General features: G+C 34.1%; 2 protein-coding genes across 10 annotated transcripts in view; one reads left to right on the top strand and one right to left on the bottom strand.

Annotated features, from left to right (window-relative positions):
- Positions 1-2,786, top strand: part of YARS2 (tyrosyl-tRNA synthetase 2) — a 44,117-nt gene extending 41,331 nt beyond the window's left edge. The window contains exons 6-7 of the mRNA XM_036252785.1: positions 1,521-1,589; positions 2,637-2,786. The gene's annotated coding sequence lies outside the window, so the exon portion shown is untranslated. The remainder of the gene's footprint in view (positions 1-1,520; positions 1,590-2,636) is intronic.
- The window catches only part of DNM1L (dynamin 1 like), a 46,512-nt gene that overhangs the window by 12,938 nt on the left and 10,170 nt on the right, over positions 1-23,404 (bottom strand). For 4 of the 9 annotated variants that reach the window (XM_036252775.1, XM_036252776.1, XM_036252780.1 and 1 more), the window contains exons 2-10: positions 15,794-15,941; positions 12,845-12,883; positions 11,373-11,419; positions 10,655-10,726; positions 8,052-8,138; positions 6,073-6,235; positions 3,576-3,696; positions 2,133-2,264; positions 1,415-1,621 (exon numbers count right to left, since the gene is read on the bottom strand). In XM_036252775.1, coding sequence (XP_036108668.1) covers positions 1,415-1,621; positions 2,133-2,264; positions 3,576-3,696; positions 6,073-6,235; positions 8,052-8,138; positions 10,655-10,726; positions 11,373-11,419; positions 12,845-12,883; positions 15,794-15,941 — 1,016 coding nt within the window. Of the gene's footprint in view, positions 1-1,414; positions 1,622-2,132; positions 2,265-3,575; positions 3,697-6,072; positions 6,236-8,051; positions 8,139-10,654; positions 10,727-11,372; positions 11,420-12,844; positions 12,884-15,793; positions 15,942-23,404 lie in introns of those variants that run through there. The other 5 variants (XM_036252782.1, XM_036252777.1, XM_036252779.1 and 2 more) reach the window with 2 other exon arrangements.

Here is a 23,404-nt window from a genome sequence, read left to right as displayed (position 1 = left end):
TATCCTTCCAAAACAGTTAACCCATCTGACCAAAAGTGTTTCATTTCTTATAATAAGAAGTTCTCTAAATTCTGAAGATACTCAACTTTTCACAATATTGTTTTTAGACACCTTTCATGCGTTACCTCCTGTTATGTCCCATCGCTGTACATGCCATTTTCCAAACACATCCTGGATTATTCTTTGCTGTTCCAAAGCCTAAAACACCCTTCTACTTACTACCTTCCCAAATTCTATTCAGTGCCCAACACAAATCATTCTTAGTGAGGGAGCTCTCTCAATCCCTGAAAGAGATGTAAATGGTCTCTCTTCAGTGTTCCAATGTTCCAAAGGCTTGATTAGGTGATTACACAGGTACTTGCTTTATTAACTACTTATAAAACTCCATGTATGTTATATGCACTTTTCCAGCTATGTATTATATGTAATAAGTACATAAATAAAAATACTTGATTAGTCCTATTTGCCACCTAATCAAGCCTCATGTTACCTTAACCTACCTTACTCACTAAACTCTTTAAAAGGCTCATTTTAGTAATTTTTATTTTCCTCAATATGCCATACATATAACTATTCAATAATTAGTTTGTTAAATATTCTCTTAATGGAGTCAAATAACAAAAAAGGCCACTGGGGTCACACAAAAATACACAGAACTACACACACACACGAATACATGTATAATTGGTGAATTTGAATAAGATCTATGGCTTGTACCAAAACATAGTTTCTCATTTTGTTATGTACTACAGTTATGCAAGATGGCAACATTGGGGAAGATAGGGTGAACAGGACCTCCCTGTATATACCATCATTAGCATGAGACTCATTCAACAAATGATAGTATATCTTAAAAATAAAATACTATGTAAATCTTAAGATTGATCATACAAATGTATAATATTGTTTGTGACATTTTGATTTAAAGAAATGATTACAAAATAGCATTTATACCATCTGATTTTTAAAAATGTATAATAACAGGCATATTCTTGTTTTATAGATGCATAGAAAAAAGTCTAGGTTAATGCCAAATTTAGCAGGGATTATTTCTGGATAATGAAATTAACAGCAATTTTGTCCTTATGCTTTATATTCTCTTTTCTTATCTATATTTTCTTATTTCTCATAGTCATACAGTGTATATTAAAGAAGCAAGCATTTTAAAAGTTAAATTATGCAATATTCTTGTGTTTATCAAATAGTCTTCTAATTTTTACTGTGCTTTAGACAGTTTATAAAGAATTTAAACACACATCAGATAACATATCATGTCTATAAAATGATACTCCTGTTTTACAGGTAATAAATCACAGTCAGATAATCACATAGTATCTTTTGTCACTGTAACAGAAGATAAAGTAACCAACCTATCAGTCCAGTAGCCAAAATGATAGAGAAATTTCTTACTTACAGCTCTGAAGTTTCAATATATTTTGCAGTTCCTTCAATAGTGTTACAATATTCTGTGGCAAATTTGGTGATAAGCTGGAGTAAAGTAGCACTTTTATCATCCACAGGTTCACCATAGCTATTTAGAAGAGACTGATATTGAGCAGCTAGAACATTTATTCTCGTCTTCAACTCTGGTAAGCAATCTCTGATGTGATGCATCAGTAACCTAACAAAGGGTTAATAAAAAAGAAGGATGTTAAAATAAAATTGTCTATTTTGAAGACCCAAACAGGTCAAATTTTATAAATGCAAACAATGGAGCCCTGGCTGGTGTGGCTCAGCTGGAGTACCGTCACATACACCAAAGGTCACAGGTTCGCTCCTCAATCAGGGCACATACAGGAGGCAACCAATAAATTCATCTCTCTCTCTCTTTCTCCCCCCCTCCTTTCCTCTCTCTTTAAAATCATTAAAAAGAAAAAAACATATAAAAAAAGAATTTCATAATCCATTTTAAAATTCACTTTAGCATTCCCAGACTACACAATGATTTAACATCAACCACCCCAATAAAAATAGACATCTACATTATAAGAACCTACTACTGTACAAGAAACAAAAACTGAAGTTGTACATGCAAGAACATTATGAAAATACAAGGAACTGAAAATGAAAGGTCTCAGACACCTATTGGCAAACAAAAAACATCTCATTTTCCAAAAGCTATAAAACATTACCTGTTTAGAGTCCTAGCAAGATACTTTGTTCCATTTCTGTTAGCCAGAGATGGGTATTTCTTTTGAAGGAAAGCATATTCATCACGGATTGAATCAATTACACTCTTCTTATTGTTAATATCTAGCTGGCTCCTAAGGTTGAGAAATAAAAAAACTGTTCAGTTGAAGTCAACTGGGGTCCTGTATGTACCTTGGATGATGATGGTGATGATACAGCAGCACCAGGCATTGTTCGTAATGCCTGACATGAATTGTTTTAATTTTTACAATAATTCTATGTGGTAGGCATTATCCCATTTTACAGCAAAGGAACTGAAGCTCAGGGAGATTAACCGATTTACCAAAGGTCACATATTCAAACTTACTGACTTATAAATAAGTAAATCCTAAATAGTTTAGGCCTCCTCATTACCATTAACTACAGTCAAAGGCAGTACTCTTCAGTAAAGGAGATAGGTGGGCAAAAAAATGTGTGTCTTAGTTCACTGTATATTTTCTCCATAGACAGGCAGCTAATTTCTACCAAAAATAATTAAGTTAACTCGAACAGCAGCCATCTACAAATACAACAGTGTTATAACCACCTGCTTGCCTGAAAAGAGAAACAGAAAGCTGGAGTAGAGGTGAGGCATATGAATAGAAGCAGACAACTGTAATGGATCTTAGATATCACTTAATGAAAACATTTTAATTTTAAAAGGTCTGAGACCCAAAGGTGTTAGTTATCATTTACACCCATGTTATACTTACTCTGTATACGATATGATAGTTACGGTGCTTGTGATTTTACAAAGGCTTTGGACTAAGAGGGATCTTCACTTGAATATGGCTCTGCTTTCACCAGCCATGTGGCTTTGATAAATATGTAACTTGAGTTTTCTGATTATAAAAGACATCAGCTCTTACCTCAGGAATGTTCTAAGGTTCAGAGAGATACCATTTGGAAACTGACCACAGTAGAGTGTCTACAAACATAATTAGACACCCTTTCCATAATTTTTAATACCAGCTATTTATAATTAGGATACATTTAATAAAAGTCACATCCTGGCAATTACAAAGAATCAGTAATGCTAGGGGTTAAACCAGTATATTAAAATCCTACCACCTTAACAAACTCTTTCTAGATTGGGTACAAGTTATATAATACTTTCCCCACCTTATCCAGTGCCCTCTTCATACATAACATAAATAGGCTGGAATGTTTAAGCCTAGCTATTAAATCTCCTTCCATTTTGTGACACTGCTTACTTTGAAACCTTTGTCTACAGGAGGCTTTCATGAATTTTTCTCCCTTTAAAGCACTGAATTCTTTTGCAATACCAATATTATTGTATAAGAGTAAAAAAAGAGGGACACTGTCACTGTCAGACTGATTTTAAAAATTCAGATTTGCTTTGAAATGATAATGATGCAATTCTTATCCCATCCTTGATTGCTAACCTGTTAACTACTCCAATTATTCCAAGTTTCACTGGTATAACCCTTCCCATTAATACATCCATAGCATCGGTACCCGCATCCATGAGATCAAGTTTAGTGATTACAGCTAGAGTTCTGCGACCTGGTAAGTGCAAAAAAGAAAAGAAAATGACCCATTAAATACAGCTTTTAAGAATTAATAAAGGAAAATCATCACCTATAATCCCACTGAACATTACCTCTTGTCACCATTTTGATAATACTTTTCTAATCTTTGCTTATGAATACTTTTAAATCTAATTTTAATTATCATGTATATTTTTTTATTTACATAAAAAATTTTATTAGTTCTCAGGGGTAACTTTTTAATAAACATTTTAAAACTTGTTTGAAATTCACTCATCATTCTTGGTATACAGTTCTATGAGTTTTGACAAATGCAAATACTTCTATCACTGCCATCTCAAAATAAACAGGTTCTATCACCCCAAAATTTTTCTTGTACTACCCAATCCAATCCATTTTCATCCTAGCTTTGCCTTTTCTAGAATGTCCTATAAATAGAATCATATACCTGACCTTTTGACTCTGGTTTCTTTCACTTGGCATAATGCATTTGAGAGTCATCAATGTTATTGCATATCTCAACTGTTCATTCCCTTTTATTGATGAATAGTGTTCCATGATATGGATATACTATACTATGGTTTGGTTCTTCACTTCTCATTTGAGAAACATTTGAGTTGTTTCCAGTTTTAGGAGTTTACAAATAAAGCTACTACAAACATTTGAAAACAGGTTTTTATATGAACATGGGTTTTCACTTAATTCTAATACATATATTAAGTTGATTCTAATTTTTTGATACTAAAAATACTAGATTATATTATTTCCTTACAATATATTACTGTATTAAGATTACTAGATCAAAAGTAAGATCATGTTTATGGCTCAAGGGTCTGTTTAAATTAGAATTAATGCATATAAAATATGTAACAGTTTATTATAAATAAAAATAAGACAAATCTTAATAGTTTATCTTTTAATTTAAATGAACATTAATTACTCATATAGTAAAAAAGTTTCTTAAAAACCTGAGTAAAAAATTTTGATGACCCTATTTATGGAAGTTTCAATTAGCAGTCTTAACACTAACATTTCTTGTCCAGTTTTTATTTGAAATTCATCTTCAAAGCAGGAAAGAAGAAACATGGTAGAGCCCACTGACCCTCCAAATACTCAAGTAAAAAAAATTGTCTCCTGTATGGAGCAAAGCATATACAGGGTGGGCAAAAGTAGGTTTACTATGTCATTGTAGCATTAGAGTTAATAAAGTCGTGGTAATAATCATAACCTGCCTGTCTTTTGCCATACGAACTGTAAACTTACTTTTGCCCATCCCTGTATTAATTAGAAGCAATAGTAACTACTCTCTCGCAAGCTGGCATTTTATATATACTAACCAATGCACACTACAGCATTAGTCAAGTATCACACACCAACCCACAGTATGAACTAATCCTTGGGGTTATGAATGCTTCATAAAAGGACTTGACCTTTATTTCTAAGACTCCCTTCTTCCTTGAGCACATCTAAATGTTTTGTACCTCTGAAGAATGTAGATATCATAAATATATACTAAAATATAATTTACAATGATTATCTACCATGAGAATGAATTATTCTTAGAAGTCAGCCATCAAAAACTCAAGTCATTTTATTTACACAAAACATGAAACATGAGAAATCCAGCTGCTTTTGTAAAGCCATCTTATTATTTTTAAATCATTAGGTAACCATTTAAAAATATGGACATTTTGGTGAAGTATTTTTGCCTAGCCTGTACAGCAGTTGATCCATTAAAACTTTATTTTTCTATTCAGCCAGTGTGGCTAAGTGGTTGAGCATCGAACCATGCACCAAGAGGTTGCTGGTTCGATTCCCAGTCAGGACACATGCCCCGGCTGTGGGCCAAATCCCCAGTGGGGAGGATGCGGGAAGCGGCCAATGTTCTCTCTTATCGGTGTTTCTATCTCTCCTCGCTTCCTCTCTCTCTAAAATCAATAAAGAGGGGAGAAAAACACTTTATTTTTCATCAGAATTTGTATTTGAAACTATAAGCAAAATAGGAAAGTATTATTTTTTAAAATCTGTATTAACAACTAGAGCTATTTCTTTTAAAAATAAGTCCTGCCCTGGCCGGTTTGGCTCAGCAGGTAGAGCATCGGCCCGTGGTCCAGAGAGTCCCGGGTTTGGTTCCCACTAAGGGCATGTACCTCGGTTGCAGTTTGTCCCCAGCCCCAGTTGGGGTCGTGTGGGTGGCAGCCACTCAATGGGTCTCTCTCACATCGATGTTTCTCTCTCTCTCTCTCTCTCTCTCTCTCTCTCTCTCTCTCTCTCTCTTCCTCCCCCTCTATCTGAAGATAAATGCAAAAAAAATAAAAAGTCCTTTCTTGAAAGTAAATAGGTTTACCACTGTTAACCAAACATCTCAATAAATATTAATATCTGTCCTTACCATCTGGATCTACCTCTCTTGAAATTTTAAGTGCCTCTGATGTTGCCATATCTGTATTAGCAGCAGTGACAGCGAGGATAATGGAATTTGGATTACTGATGAACCGAAGAATGAGCTCTCTGATTTGAAGCTCAATATCTTTAGGTTGATCACCTACAGGCACCTGAACCAAACAAAGATGAGCAAGAAACTAGTAATAAAAATTGACTCAGCTTTTCCCCCCATTTAACCCACAGATCATAGGAGTTACTCCATTTACAGACAGTTAAAAAGAAATTATACTACAGTGGTATATATGAACTTATTAGTATGTGAAAACCGCAAATTGTAACTCTTGCAAATACAAGTTTACCATGTTAAAACTGGTCAATGTTAATTACCTAGAGACAAAGTCATTCACTCAATTAGCAAGTATTTATTGGCAGCCTACTGTATTTCAGACACTGTTCAACATGCCAAATTATGTCAAGTCGTGAAAAAAAAGAAAGACCAAAATTCCAACCTTCATAGAGCTTATATTTTAGTAGTGAAAAGCAGATAATAAAAACAAATATAGCATCTAGATAGTGATAGGGCTATGGAAAAAAAAAAAAAAAGCAGAACAGAAGGCTACAGAATGATTAAAGGTCATACTTTTAAATTGGATTGTGCTTTTTTGTTGTTGTTGTTCAGATAGAGTGGGAGGGAGAGAGAGAGCGAGAAACATCAATGTGAAAGGGACACACTGAGTGGCTGCTACCCGCACGACCCAACCAGGGCCAGGGACAAACTGCAACCGAGGTACATGCCCTTAGTGGGAACTGAACCCAGGTCTCTCTGGACCACAGGCCAACGCTCTAACCGCTGAGCCAAACTGGCCAGGGCTGGATTGTGCTTTTAAATAGAGTAATCAAGGAAGACCTCACTTAATGACATTTGAGAGAGAGATCAGAAACTAAAGAACAAGGGAGAGATATCTGGGGGAAGACCATTCCAGCTGAGTGAATAATAAAGAGCAAAAGACTGGAGCAGGAGTTAGGAGAAAATAGGAATAGATCAAATAGATACTTTAGATCTCTTTAAAAACTTACGCTTTACTCTGAGTGAAATTGGAAGCCACTAGAGAGATTTTAAGCCAATGAATCACACAATATAACTTTCACTGTAGTGGTATCACTCTGGCTGCTTAGTTAAGAACAGATTATGAGGAAGACCTGTTAGGAGGCTATCTCAGAAATCCAGCTGAGATGACAGTGGCTAGATCTGGATGGTAGCTATGAATTTGTAACACATGATAACACAGAATGTAACAGAGAGTTCTGGATGTATTTTAAAAGTAAGAAGAGCCAGATGATTTGCTGACTGGAAGTAGAGTGTGGGATAGGAGTCAAGAATGACTACAAACTTTTTGGCCAAGCAACCATTAGAAGAGAGTTGCCATTTATTAAGATGGGGAAGATTACAGAGGAATCAAGTAAGATTGAGGAACGAGTCGGGAATTTGGTATTAAGCACATCTAGATGGAAATGCCTATTAGACTTTAAAATGTATTATGTCACACAGAGAGTTGGATATATAATTCTGGAGATAGAAATACAAGTCTAGAGATACTTGAATATACTATCAATGTACAGATACTCATGTATTTAAAGCCATAATACTGGATGAAAGCATCAAGAGGCTAAGTATACCCTCTTGACAAAAGGTCCAAATACAGAACTCTGGGACACTCACTGTGTAGACATTGGGAAGATAAGAAACCAGCAAAAGAGACTTTAAGGAGTGACCAGTGAAGTAAACCTGTATAGTGTGGTATCCTGGAAGTCAAGTAAAGAGTATTTCAAGAAGGAAGGGTTCAACTTTGTAAAATGCTGCTAAAAGATCAAGTTGACTGAACACATACAAAAAGCTGATTCTCATATGGGATTAAGGAAAAAACACATTTGTTCAAGTGAAAACAAATATGACCAAATCCACAATGAGTAACAACTATTCTTTACCTTGGTCATTCCTGGCAAATCCACAAGTGTCAGATTTACAACGTTGGGTGAAAAAATCTTAAGATGAATTGGTTCAGGGCTTACTCCCTTAAAAATAAATTTTAAAATATCATATTAAAATCACATTGAAATGTCAATGAAATATAAAATGTTAAAGTAAAACTCATTTCAAGAAGATGGACATTAGATACTCTTAAGTACGAATTAAACCATGATCTTTAAAACATTTCAATAATCAAAACCTGATGAAACACATGGAAAGTAAGGAAGCCAGGTGTATAGCATATTCTAATCCTGTCAAACCCTATACCAATTATATCCACAATTTATTTCCCTTATATTCACATTCTTTTCTCTTGATTCTAAGGAGATACCATTTCTTAAATATGTTTAATGGATTTAGTGCTGAACAAAAGAGTAATGTATCAGCTATTCAAATTATGAGGTTCTTAAGCTCAGAAAGTGAGGTGTAGGTAACAAATTATCCAAATCAATTTGGTTCCTAGTATTTGAATATCAAGTGGCAAGAGTGTATATTGGAAGAGAATCCTCTTCCAATCTGCATATCCAGATCCCTGGATTAAAATACTAGGAGTCTGAATAGTGTGAGATACCCATATTTTCTCTCCCCTATACTAAGATTATTACATGAACTCTTCACCACTGGCCCTTTACAAATTTTAGAGTTAACTACATATAAAAAGACTTATAAACATGTTCATAATTTGTCTTTTTACTTCTCCTTTATCCTTTAAAATGTCCTCTCATCTATTTATCCACCTTACCTTCATTAACCCATTGAAAATTTCAATTTCCCAGAGAGCTAAGGAACATCTTTTTATTCTGAATTCTCTATACAACTGCATTTGCTGTATTAGAGTTTTCTAAACTACTTCTCTATTTTTAAATACTCCACTGTTGCAAAGTCATTACATGTTGATATTCGATACCTACCTTGTTTGTATATTTCTTTGTATAGTATCATGTCAAATACAAAGCTTTTTCTAAAAGTCTTTATAACTCCAATCTCACAGATACTTTTAAACCTTTAAGGCTTTATGTTATGCAACCATTAAGATATCTTCATATATAAAATTACTTTTTAAACATTGAAGTATCTTTTACTTTATTATACACATAATTTAGGAAAGATTTTCCAGAGATTTCAGGGTAGAGGACTTTTCATCTTTTGGTCACCATGGATGAGAAAACCTGGTAGGTAAGACTATCATATGCCCACCATAAATTAAACATCTCGTATGCATATGGACTCGATCCTTCATTACATTTAGTTTAGTATAACTAAAAGCTTTCCTTTCTGAATTACCAATCACACCCACTCTAAATTCTAGTACTATGTAAAATTACCACCAAATCGAGTTCAGTAAATCCTGGGAATCGCAGGAAAGGTAATTCAGACAGTGTTATGATTAATAACATCCCAAAAGTCAAAATTATCTCTGATATAATTACAAGACTGAGGACAAGCTAATCTAGTTTCCTGTCACTTTTTCTATATCTTCTGTACAACACAGTTTTTAGAAATTCAGGGACATATGGCAGCAGTAGCAGTAACTCAAAGGTTATCAGCCTAGAGTTCAATAATGAACAAATCACTAAAACAGACAAATAGCCTGCATAGGCATAAGAAATTAACATGGCTCCAAAAACGCTTTCTGTCAGGATATAACCTCTCAAGCGCAGTATATGGCAGGTAAAAGGGCTCAATAAATATTTGCTGAATATCAGTACTAGGCTAGGGCCCACTTATAGGATTAAAGGTACCTCTGGGTAATATAAGAATGGAGGCAAAAATAAAAAGGAAGGGAACAGAGAGAAAGGTAATAAGAATAAAGGAGAGAGAGAAAACAGAAGCATTTAAAAAGGCAGTTTGATAGTGCCTAGTGTCAAGATTAATGGTATCTTAGATACCTAATTTAGCTTAAATTCTCCATCTTAGAAAATAAGAAAATAATTCAGTCGCTAACATTACAGATGACTCTTGAATAAAACGGGTTTGAACTGCCTGGTTCATTTACCCGTGGACTTTTTACAATTAACCTGCACAGTTCAAACCCGTGTTTCTCAAGGGTCAACTTCACGGCTGGGAATCCAAACATGCAGAGTGTCGGGATTTTCCACTAACCCCACCGTTGTTAAAGGGTCAACTGTAGTTTCCATGTTCACTGAAATAAAAATATTTAATTCCTCTTTTTGCATTAAATAACTGCAGCCTTGGGTGTAAGAAAAGGAACTCTTTAAAATATATGTATCTTATAAATTATATAATGCTTCTTGAGTTAGAATACAAACTATCAGAAAAAGGTAACTTATTGTAGCAGTATTAAACAGAAAATTATATAATAAAGCGTTATGTACATCACAAAATCAAGAATAAACATCTAAATGATTTATCTGACAGTATATAAAAGCTCTAAGAAACAAATGGGATTTGTTTTAAAGTTTTAATATATTTGTGAAAATACTCCATGAGTGTCAAAGACTAGGATTATGAATATACAATGCTCACCGTACATTATATTAAAAATACCCTGAATGAGAGATTTATTGTTTTTTTTTCCTAGCTCTAAAAAGATGCCTACCTTATTATTTCCTGAAATTCTTTCTGTTTCATTCTCAATTTCTTGTCGAATTTCATCAAAATCCGTGTAAAGCTAAAAATTATTGAAACAAAAAAGCATGATATTCAAAATAAGATAAAAAGTTCTTAAGCAAGGGAATTTGATAAATTTCAAGGATGTCTATAGATCTGTTTCAGAGAATTAGTAAACAAATACTAATATGTACATATATTTTTCTGAGTCAAGGAATCGTATTTTCTATGAGATTTTTTTCAAGGCTGCCTGATTCCACAATAGTTAAGAATCTCCATATAAAAACAAGTCATAAGGATATAAAGTACAGCATAGGGAATACAGTCAATAATATTGTAATAACTATGTATAGTGCCAGGTGGGTACTAGACTGACTGTGGTAATCACTTCATAAGGTATAGAAATGTCTAATCATTATATTGCATGCCTGAAACTAATAGAATATTGTATGTCAACCATAATGTAAACATAAAAAAAAAAAAAAAAACAAAGAATCTCCAAATTAAGAGAGAATAGGGCTCAAATTAGTGTTTTCCAAATAAACTACTGTGATTAGAAATGTTACTAAGATAAGCCTTATTTTACAAAGAACAGCTGCTTCAAGATAACATGCCACATTGCCGATGATAAGAAACTAAATTATCAACTACTTGCATACAAAATTTTTTCAACATGTTATTTCTTCTTGATATTTTTTTGTCATTACCTTATTTTTGGTGTGAAGAAATTTACCCCACTCCTCTGCTTCAACTCCTGGGAAAAAGAAAAGCTCTATTATTGGAAACTATGAAAGTTACTCTTAACCTTTATTTTGGAATTCAAAAACTCAACACACGAGTATTTTAAGATCTGCTAAATTACCCTTTCACATTTTAAAAATTGTTTCATTTTAAAAATATGAATAATTTGAGATAGAGTTGCTCACAGGTCATCGCATCATTTGAAATCTAGATTTTATGGAAAAAAAACTGTTCGCTTCTCTTCGTATTTTGTTTGTTATATTATAGTAAAAACTATATTCTTTATTTTTAAATATCTTACACATAAAAGTAGTTTATCTGATCAAAGTACTCAATTAAGCTAATAGCTTAAAAGAAGAAAAATTAAGAATCTTGCTGAGTAATGGCAAAAGGCATATATAATAGATTTACACACATAACTTAAGGTAAAAATTTGCAATAGGTGAATAAAACCACTAACTTTTCAACCCATTTTGTTTTTTAAATTTGGTTTCCTGTTGGTTACCTATAAAGTCACAAGTTATTGTTCCTTTAAAGAGCTCTCAGTAGTGTGAAGCTATTGTGTAATTTATATGCACATTCATGGTGATTTTCCCCCCAGGGCCAATATTATGTTTTCTAGGCTTGAAGTAGGAAATAAATGAAGTAGGGCAAGAGGGACACCCTAGCATATGCACTGTATGGAGTAGCTCTGCTCCACTAGTTTCTAATAATAAGTCTGTTTCTCCTACACTTGCTGAAAAAAGGAAAATATATGCACTGTAGGCACTGTTCAAGTGCTCTAAATCTTAGCAAGTTTTGCTTTATTTTTCCCAGAGAAGCTAGAAATGTTTAATTGTAGAAAGGTAAACTAACTTTACCTCCCCTAAGCACAAGATATTCTGCTTTGCCAAATTCAGTGTTAAATGTCTTAATGACTGTGAGTTTATGAATAATGCCTATCAGCCTCCTGAAATAAAAATAAAAATGACCGTAAGATATTCAAATAAATATTTATGGAGGAAAAAGTGGATCAAATCTTTGGTGGAATAAAGGTAAATAAAACTGGATCCTTTTTACAAGTAAAATGCTCACCTACTTGAAGCTTAGTACCTTCTTCCAAGAAGTCTCTTTGGAGGACTGGAGTAATCTAGGTGAACAGAACTCACAGAGGCAGGTACTACATACCAAAGAGGTGTTTTGAATTTACCTTATATAAAAGAGGCCTGGCTTCACAAGCATGTTTTTTAAAATAAAAATAAATTACATTCACCACCAAAAAAGCCTTCATTCTGATGAAATGCCAAAAGGTAACAAGAACCACTAAAACCTGCAACAATCAATGTGGAGAGGCAAATAAAAACGGAAGAAAAAAATGCACACAGCCTGTAAGAGTACATAAGCACACATGCAGGCATAATAGAAAAAGAAGGGCCAAAAGTAAATGGATAAAGGAAACCTTTAGAAAGGTGTCTTGAGTTTTTCCATGTAGCAGGGTCTGTAGTTAAAGAGAAACAGCACAGAATGACAAGTTTAGTGCTTATCCCTAATATTTTAAACCTTTTTTAAAAATGTGCAGAAACCTGAATATATTTAAAATTCACAGAGCACTCAATTATTCAAAATTTACAACTATATAATTTCTAGTACAATTAATTCTAGTCAGAGGGATTTATATAATATTTTCAGTGATATAAATGAAGCATGTTATGTGTCATAATTTATTTTTATTTTCCATTACAACTAATTATGTCGCTTCTGGTTTCTAATTCTAACACAAATGGATTAAAATTAATTTACTATTGAAAAATTTGCCTTAGACATTTAATGACTATGGAAAAAAGTTAACTGCCTGGTCAAAAAGAATCTATAAAACACACCAAACACACATCTTTCAAAAACTTAAGAGTAAGTAATTTATAAGTGATTGTTCTTTGAAATATATATTGAATTTAACAGAACACCACAAAAACAATTTTGGTCTTTAGCATGCTACTTTTTGGATTTTGTGTAAAAGGAAATCTGAGGAAAGCATTTTTTTTTCTTACAAATATATGAAAGATAATCATGGAACTCAAAGTTCAAACTAAACCACCATCCCACTATAAACAGTTTAATTTTGTTTTAATTAAGATTTTATCAGAAAATTCTTTTACACTGGCAGAAGTGGGGGACAAGCTGAAAAGTACTATAAGTCAATATACTGACAGCTCAGTTATCCTATGTAGTTGGCAGAATGAAGGAACTCATGTTAAGTAAACTTTCCTGACAAATTATATATATTAAACATTAAAATATTTTATTTATATTAACCTATTATTGGTAACTTCACCCTTTCTTATATAACAAAGCCCTCTCAGGCTATAAATCCCCATACAAAATGGTTGGAGACTGATTTTTTCCCCCTCAGTTGAGGATCTTCTGATTGTGTTTTCCTCCCTTTCTCCTCTCTGCCAGACTGTCAGGTAGTTCATACTCTTCTGGCCAACTAAATGTTTTTCTGCATCATTCTTCCTAATATCCTCTGGGTTAGAATGGTTTATGACTAGGTATAATTGTTTATCACAAAAATAAAGAGGCTCTGAGAAGAAACTAAGGAACTATCCTAGTTATTAATAGGACACATGAAATTTAGTACTCAAAATTTATGAAATCTATTTTGTGTTCTGAGTAGCTGAATTGTCATTTTAAGTGAGGTTTTATTTTTTTTCTATAATAAGCACTAAGCTTGGAAAATATATATGTATATACAGGTAAAGATATGCAGATTTACTGACCAACCACCAAGAGGAGACATCAATGAACATAGTAGACATACAAGCAAAGAGTGAGAAACTAACACTTCTGTAGCTGAAATGTACACCCTTTTCTAGAAACACTGCCCACATCTGCAAATCATTTTTGAGAGATAGGTTATCATTTGCCCTTTTCAAGGTGACTGAAGAAAACAAAAAGTTAAAAGACAGACATCTAATTAATGCCATACAGTTTATTAAAATTTTAGTTTAAGGTCTTTGGCAAATTTGATTTAATAAGTTAGTGGGAATAAAATTTTTAAGTGTTATCCTATATATTTGAATCTAGACCATAAATTAGTGCAAAATGATTAAAGGTCCAGAATTTTGATTAAAAAATAGAAATGCAAAGTAATGAATACTACACTAAGAAGCTACCTAATATAATTAAAAGGATCCTTCATATCCTTGGGCAGTCTATCCCGAACAAGTAGTTAACAACTTCATTAACTTGCTTCAGTGATTCACTTTCTAGAGTCAATGTAAATGCTCATGATAGGTCTTTTACCCCTGGAGGACAGGGGTAGGGATCAAGCTACCACCACCAATGCTCCTATAAAAAGTAAAGGGGAAAAAATTTCAAATACGGAAATTAAAGTAACTTCAGTTTCACCAATACTATCATCTTAGATCAGATACAGAAAGTAGAATGAAACTGGACTGAAAACAGATCTCTGCAGATGAAAAACACATAGTACTCTACTGCAAATGTTATTGAATCATTAGAGCTGCTTTATAGATTTTCAAAATTTGATAGAAAATCTGAACCAAACACTGAACTAAAAAAAAACAGGAATATTACATATTACTCTCATTAAACATTTCAAACTTCCCCAATTTAAATGATTAATATAGGATACATATTTAATAAGCAACTTAAAATCTGTTGATAGACACAGACAGCATTTCTTAAAATACTTTCAGTTTAACCAAAGAAGTGTGATAAAGGACAGTGTATTTTCTTATCTTAGTAATACACATTTACTATTTACTATTTGGGGGAAGGGGATCTAAAAAAGAAAATAGTATGTGCTATACAGGTAAGCCTTACCAAGAGAAGAATAGTAAAAATATTTTTATTATTCTAAAAATAATATTCATCTTAGTGAAGGAAAAAAGATTCTAACTCAGCAGGCACATTGGTATGATCAGAAAAGGGAAGGTGAGATAACATTTCTATGCTGGAGGGCAGTCATTTTAATCTTACTTAAATTAAAATCTCTAAACTAGAATCTAAATTATTTAAATGCTAAGTTAAAAAAAAGCATAAACACTTTTAAACACTAAGCAAAAAAAGTTTAAAATACTCAAGACAAAACTTTTTATTTAAAATAACTGATTCCCATTTTCTGAGCATCTCACTAAATCTTCCATTTAAACAGCATTAACAACGTTTTACTAAGCTGAATACCAAAAAGGTACTATTCCAAACAAGTTTACTCATCCTCCTCAAAACAACAAAAATTACTGTTTTTACATGAGAAAAGATGCATACCACTTCTCTTCACAGAACTTGATTTCTGCTACAGCCACAAATTTCTGTCTAATCAATTCATGTCATTAAGATTCAACCAAGAATAATAAATACTTCTTATCCCAATTGTAAAATTTACCATTTTCTTCTCCTGTTGTTTTTCGTTTATCTTCAGGTGAAACATGGACTAGCTGCAGAATGAGAGGTCTCCGGGTGACAATACCAGTGCCTCTGGGAAGCAGGTCCCTCCCCACGAGGCTTTCTAGCACTGAGCTCTTTCCACTGCTCTGAAAACAGAATAGACAAGAGCAAAATGAGTTTCTTAACAGATTTCTTACACTCAGTAAGACTATATGAACACAGCAGCATACACAAAATTATTTTAATTTTAAAAAATGACTGCAAAGACTTTTAAATGAAAACTGTTACATTTTCTATTATATGTTTATTTATTTAAAATAAAAAAATCCAAAAAGAAAGAATGAAGTCCCACTCCCCATAATTTTCCTACTTTTTGACAGTCTCCCAACCAGGTTTTCAAAAGCTCTATAATATTGGTATATATAAAATTATGTCTATAATATGTAAATATTTTACTTGAAATATGGTAGTACTATTTGTATTTTTCTCTAATCTGCTTTTATTTTAATGTAGCAATAAGGAATATCATTCTATATCAATATATTAACTGCTGTGTTTAACAGTTAAATAGTAGTATTCTGTGTATAAAACAAACCCTGGCCCTGGCTGGTGTGGTTCAGTTGGTCCAGCATCATCCCTCGCACCAAAAGGTCACTGGTTCAATTCCCAGTCAGGGCACATGATCCCTGGCTGGAGGCCTGCAGGTGGCAATTGATCACATGGATGTTTCTCTCTCTCTCTCTCCCTCTAAAATCAATAAAACCATAGTTTAAAAAAACCAATTAATGGAAATTTAAATGGTTTTTGCTACTATTAACAATGCTGCCAAGTACATGCTTTGTACATGGCAAGCTTACTCACTTCTCCTGTTACCTCATTAGATTTATTTCATTTAAGGAAATTGCTGTGATTAAAGATCATACAGATTTTTGAGCACTCAGATACTGCCAGGCTGCATACAAAATGGTAGGCACAAAGATATATTTCCCGTTAAAGTTGTTACATCCCCATCGGCATTGGGCATAATCACTGGTTTTGAATCTCTGCTACTTTGATGGATGAAACAGCTTATTTAAATTTGCCTTCCTTTATTATTCAAGTCAAGCATCATTTTGTGTAGGGGTTGTCTGTATTTCTCCTTCAGAGATTTGCTTGTTCAAATGCTGGCATTTTATGTTTCCTATTAGTTTTATAAATCTCTTTATCTATATTAAATATTTCATTTTTTGCCCTGGCCGGTTTGGCTCAGCGGTTAGAGCGTCCGCCTGCGGTCCCGAGAGACCCGGGTTCGGTTCCCGCTAAGGGCACGTACCTCGGTTGCAGTTTGTCCCCGGCCCTGGTTGGTCATGCGGGTGGCAGCCACTCGATGTGTCCCTTTCACATCGATGTTTCCCTCTCTCTCTCTCATCCTCTCTCTCCCTCCCACTCTGTCTGTACAAAAAATGGAAAAATGTCCTCGGATGAGGATAAAAAAAAAAAAAAGAAATATTTCATTTTTTGTTTCAATATTTCCCCCAATTTCTTATTTTGAAAATTTCAAAGCCACAAGAGTTGCAAGTATATTAGCAGTGAATATCCATATACCTTAACAAAAACGCACTAATTATAACATTTTGACACATTTACTTTGTCTCTTCTTACACACACACATACAATTTTCTTTTGCTTCCCATCTGACAGTTACATAGGATATCCCTAAGGCATATCTCTAAGAACAAGGGCATTCTTCTATATAACCACAATTCAGTGATCACACTCAGAAAACACAGATGCAAGACATCAGGTCCTTGAAAAATGTTATTTTGTTAAATGTCACTTCATTATATCATTGATGAGATAACATAGGAACTTACTCTTGTTTATATCAATTAGCCTATGATAAAATTGGTTTTATTATGTCATTTTCTTAATGTCGCAGAACCTACCAATGACATTAAGTGAAGACTTACTGTTGTAATAAATGGCAGAAAGTCAAACACTATATAAAACCTTTGTCTGTATTATACATTTTAAATGTTTATAAATTTTGTTTTTCTTAAATTTGTAAGTAATACATTTTTCTGTACTGTATATTTTCTTAATAGCCAAAAGTAGTACATCTTTTAATTTCATATTTCTACAAATGCAAAATCCTAAACTCATCTATTGTATCAGAAAGGGTCTACAGAAAGCAGATGGTTCACTTAAGAACCTGTTATCACCCAAAGGCTCCCCAAGGAAGGACTAGGACTTTCAGGAGAGCCAGACTATGGAACCTACATACAGGGAGTAAGCCAGGGGAATAAATACCCAACTTTGGTCTCCCCCTTTCTCCAACTCTTGCCAGAGTTCCCCATTTCCAAATCCAGTAAGAAGCCAGAGGACACAGAGGCCCATTCATGTTGTCCAGAAGTCTCACAAGAGAAAACAGGATATGGTGGGTCATAGTGAAGATTATGTAGCAGATCTGATATTGCTAGATTTTGATATCCAGGTTTATTCCTCTCGTTAAGTAAAATTGGTGCCTTCCATTATTTCTTTTCTGTACTTTGAATTTAAACAGCATGCAGATGTCCTGTTCTTTATATGCTTGATAAACCTGTCCATAATAACCATCGAATTCTCTTGGACTTTCAAATTCACAGGCATAACTGCTTATGTTCTTAGAAACTTCATTTTTCATATTTCTAGTATTTTGTCTTTACATTTCTTTCTGACCAAATTTTCCAATTGAACATTAAATAGATTTTATCGATCAAATCTGTACATTTTGTAATTTTTTTTAATGGTTTTCCATTTTATTTTGTTTTCCTTTTTATTGGTTTTCCTTTATTTTGTAATTTTTTAAAACTGTTAATTTCTTCCTCCTGCATTTTTTTTTTTTTTTAATCCTTCTTCTCAGGTAAAAGGGTTACTTATCTATTTTCCTTTTTAAAAACTCCTAGAGTTAAATATTTGGCTTATTTTCTCTTGCCCCAGCCACCCTATACACACATACATCCCCCAATCTCCAATCTGAGTCGTCTCTGTCCTTTCTTCTGAGTCTTGTGGTTCTCAAGGACACAGCTTATGAAAGGATTAGAATAACACAATTACTCATTTGCTTTTTATTTCACATTACACAGAGTCTCCAAGTAATACCAATACAACCACTACCAATATGATTACTGAAAATAGTTTTTAAAATGTCTTGCGTATGATCCCCTCCATTCTCCTTCCCACCTCTTTATAGACCATACTGTCTCCTTTTTTAACCCTCATTTAGTCTTGGTTCTCTAACTATATGTGCAATGCTAACTATCAGTCCGTAAGTTAACGTCTCTTTAGTAATTTTGATTCTCTGAAGTTTGTTCTCTACTAGATTCCCCAGGAAGGGCTGATGGGAACAATATTCTTCAATTTCTAGCATTCTAATAACAGTTTGTGACTTTTACCCTTGAAATCCGGTTTGGTTATATGTAAAATTTTGGGCTCATGTTTCTTGAGTATCTTAAATATAGAATTCCATATTAAACTGTGTCCTCTCATAAATTCTCTCATAATATGTCTTCTCTCATAAATTGTTACTGTAGAAAGGTATAATTTTACTAGACTATGTCTGTTTTTTTTTTTGTTTGTTTGTTTTTTATCCTCACCCGAGGATATTTTTCCATTTTTTGTACGATAGAGTGGGAGGGAGAGAGAGAGAGAGAGAAACATCGACGTGAAGGGACACATCGAGTGGCTGCCACCCGCACGACCAACCAGGGCCGGGGACAAACTGCAACCGAAGTACGTGCCCTTAGCGGGAACCGAACCCGGGTCTCTCCGGACCGCAGGCCGATGCTCTAACCGCTGAGCCAAACTGGCCAGGGCTAGACTATGTCTGTTTTGGTCTTTCTGTTATTGTTCCCAAGTATGTGCTGTGTTCTTTCAAAATCAATCTCCAAAAATACTATTTTAATTCAGTTTTGTATCTGATCCTTTGCTATCTATTTTTTGTTCTTTTCCGGGAACTCCTATTTTAACATATGCTGGATCTGTGCCTGTTTTTAATGTCAATTTTTATCAAATTTTTTATACCTTTCTTATCCTTTTTATTTTTAATGTCTTTCTCCTTTCAAGATCTTTCTCTTAAGATATTCTGCTTGTTTGCTCTTGTTTGCGCCTTATAATCTGTCATCATTTCTAAAATAAATTTTCTTTCATTTCCAGTAATTTACTTCAAGTTCTACCACCTAGGTCTTAAAATTTCCTCTTGTGCAAACATGTTTTCTTTGAAATGCTCTAACAATGTTTTTTGTCTTGCCTTTGTCTTAATATCTAATGATATTCATCTCTTTTGTGGATATGTCTTTCTGGTGTGCTTTCATTGTCTATGGATACTATTCTGAGTCTCATTTTTCTATAAAAACTTTGAGATCTGACAATAATTTCAAAATTCTGGTATTTAAATAAAATACATTTTTTCTAACTTTTAAAGGAGGCCTGGTCAAGCCCTGTCCGGTTAGAGCATCGTCCCACAGACCGGAGAGTCCTGGGTTCGGTTTCCCCTAAGGGCATGCACCTCTGTTGCAGCTTGCCCCCAGCTCCAGTTAGGGTCGTGTGGGTGGCAGCCAGTATTGTGGTTCTCAAGGACACAGTTTATGACAGGATTAGAATAACACAATTACTCATTTGCTTTTTATTTCACATTACACAGAGTCTCCAAGTACTACCAATACAACCACTACGTGTCTCTCTCACATCGATGTTTCTCTCTCTCTTCACCCCTCTCTCCCTCTTGCTCTATCTGAAGATAAATGCAAAAAATGTCCTTGGGTGAAGATAAAAAAACAAAACAAAAAAAATAAATAAAGGAGGCCTGGCCTAGAAGCTATTCGAACTTCATACTCTAAAACTCCCTCTTTTGTTTTCATAAAGCATTTGAAAATATATTGCTTTGGTCTCTGAAATATCTTGGCTCTGTTCCTCTCCAACACTTTCATCTGGACCTTCTCTTTCCTTTGTCTGTTTTTCAGGGGATGCTCAATTGTATTCTCAGTTCCGTCTCACTGTGAGGACTGATCCTGGAAGGGAGTGTTGGTTGGTTACTTTTAAATGTTCATGCAGGTGCACCAGGACCTTAAGACTTTACAACAGACCTCTTTCACTCACCCATTATCAGTGTGCAAAACCCCTCCCAGTTTCAGCTGACATTCTTAAACTGGCCCTCCAAGCTTTCCAGTGATTGACTTTTAGCTATTTTTCGATTCTCACATTCATATGATGTTTCATTGCTTCTTTCTCCTTCTTCTTCCTACACAGATAATAATACACAGGGCTTGGAGCAGTTGGTGGTTTGTTCCCAACCTATTGGTATTTGAGGGTTTGTGGAGAAACATGGTCAACTAATCTTCTTGTAAAAGTTGTTCATAGGTTTTTGCTTTCCCTATCCTATTAGGTTTATATGGGAGAGTCACACAGAGACTAGGAAACTATTCTACCACTGCTGTCATCTTCCTAGAATCCCTAATGTGGAAATCTAATCCACACAGAAATACTGAGACTTGTCCTGGCCAGTGTGGTTCAGTTGGTTGTAGCATCATCCTGTACACCAAAAGGTGAAGGGTTCAATTCCCAGTCAGAGCACATATCCAGGTTGCAGATTTGATTCCCCAGCAAGGATAGGTGCAGGAGGCAATGAACAATATTTTTCTCTCACGTTGATGTCTCCCCCCCCATCTCTAACATCAATTTAAAAAAAGTTCTTCAAGAGTTAAAAAAAAAATACTGAGACTAATGTTTTGTCTTAATAAGTTTTTACATTATTTAGTCATAAAAGAAATAAGTACTCAGACATGCTACAACATAGATGAACCTCAAAAACATTGTGCTCAATGAAAGAAGTCAGTCAAAAAAGACCACATATTATTTGATCCTACTTATATTAAATGTCCAGAATAGGCAAGAAAGTAGATTAAATGGATGCCTAACACTGGAGGTAGAAGGTTGTGGGGAGTGACTGCTAATGGATACAGACAGGGTTACTTTTTGGAATAATGAAATAGTCTAAAACAGATTATGATGATGGCTGCACGACTCTATTTACATGCTAAAAACCATTTAATTATACATTTCAATGGAAGAACTTTCTAGTATATGATATCTCAATAAAGCGGTTAACAAAATTAAGGAACCCTGGCCAGGTGGCTCAGTTGATTGTAGCGTCATCCCATACACCAAAAGGTTGCGAATTTGATCCCCTAGTTAGGGCACATATAGGAGGCAGCTCATCAATGGTTCTCTCTCAAATTAATGTTTCTCTCTGACCCCTTCCTCTCTAAACATATCCTTGGGTGAGGATTAAAAAACAAAGAAATAAATAAATAAGGAGAAGAAAACAAATTCCAGATGAATTATAAACAAATGTAAGCACAACTTTATGAATTAGAGAATATAAGAATTCTTTCATCCTGGCTGGTTTGGCTCAGCAGTTAAGAGCATCGGCCTGCGGACCAGAGAGTCCCGGGTTCAGTTCCTGCTAAGGGCATGTACCTCGGTTGCAATTTGTCCCCAGCCCCAGTTGGGGTTGTGTAGTGGCAACCACTCAATGTGTCCCTCTCACGTCGATGTTTCTTTCTCTCTCTTCCTCCAGCTCTATCTGAAGATAAATGCAAAAAAAATGTCCTTGGGTGAGAATTTAAAAAAAGGAATGCTGTCCGGCTGGTGTGCCTCAGTGGTTGAGCATTGACCCATGCACCAAGGGCTCGCCGGTTTGATGTCTGGTCCAGGTTGTGGGCCAAACCCCCAGTGAGGAGCATGCAAGAGGCGGCCAATTGATGTTCTCTCTCATCGATGTTTCTATTTCTCTTTCCTCACCTCCTCTCTCAAATCAATAAAGGAAAAAAAAAAAATGCTTTCATGACTTTAAGATAAGGAATGATTCCTTAGTATACAAATGTACAAACTAGAGAAGAAAAGATTGATAATTTAACTATAGTAAAATTAAAATTTCTTTGATTCACATTAAAAAATTAAGGGGAAGTATTTGTGATCCATATAACTAACTGACAAGGAATTGGTAACCAAAGGTATAAATAATGCCTAAAATTCTTAAAAAGATGAATATCATAAAAATTTATATGCACAGATATGAACAGAAACAAAACAGAACCACTAAGGGCCAATACATAAGTTAAGATGCTCAAACTCATTAGCAATTAGGAGATGCAATTGAGATACCATAAATAAGTAAAAATGTAACAATACCAAGTATAGATATAAATATACAAAATTTCCTGTGTTCGTTGGAATGTAAATGGTTACAACCATTCTCAGCAAAAAGTAACAATATCAAGTAAAAATGACAATATAGCCTACAGTCTAGTGATTCTACTTCCTGATACCTTAGAGAAATTATCTAATGTATACAATGAGGCATTTATAGGAATGTTCTTAATACCGCTGTTTACTAAACTACTATAGAGAACAATGAAAAACACTCAAAAGTTCCTCAAAGAGGATAAATTTTGATACATTCATATAATGTATTATTATATAGTAGTGTAAGTGAGCAAACTATGAATATGTATGAGTATATATGAGTAAAAATCACATGTATGATTGTATAAAAAAAACACTGCAGGATATATATTGTTTGACACTACTT

Source organism: Molossus molossus, unplaced genomic scaffold, assembly GCF_014108415.1.
Source record: "Molossus molossus isolate mMolMol1 unplaced genomic scaffold, mMolMol1.p scaffold_m16_p_10, whole genome shotgun sequence".
In the NCBI taxonomy this organism is placed as follows: Eukaryota; Metazoa; Chordata; class Mammalia; order Chiroptera; family Molossidae; genus Molossus; species Molossus molossus.
The sequence above is the reverse complement of the archived record's forward strand: the minus strand, read 5'-3'. Positions and strand labels throughout refer to the sequence as shown.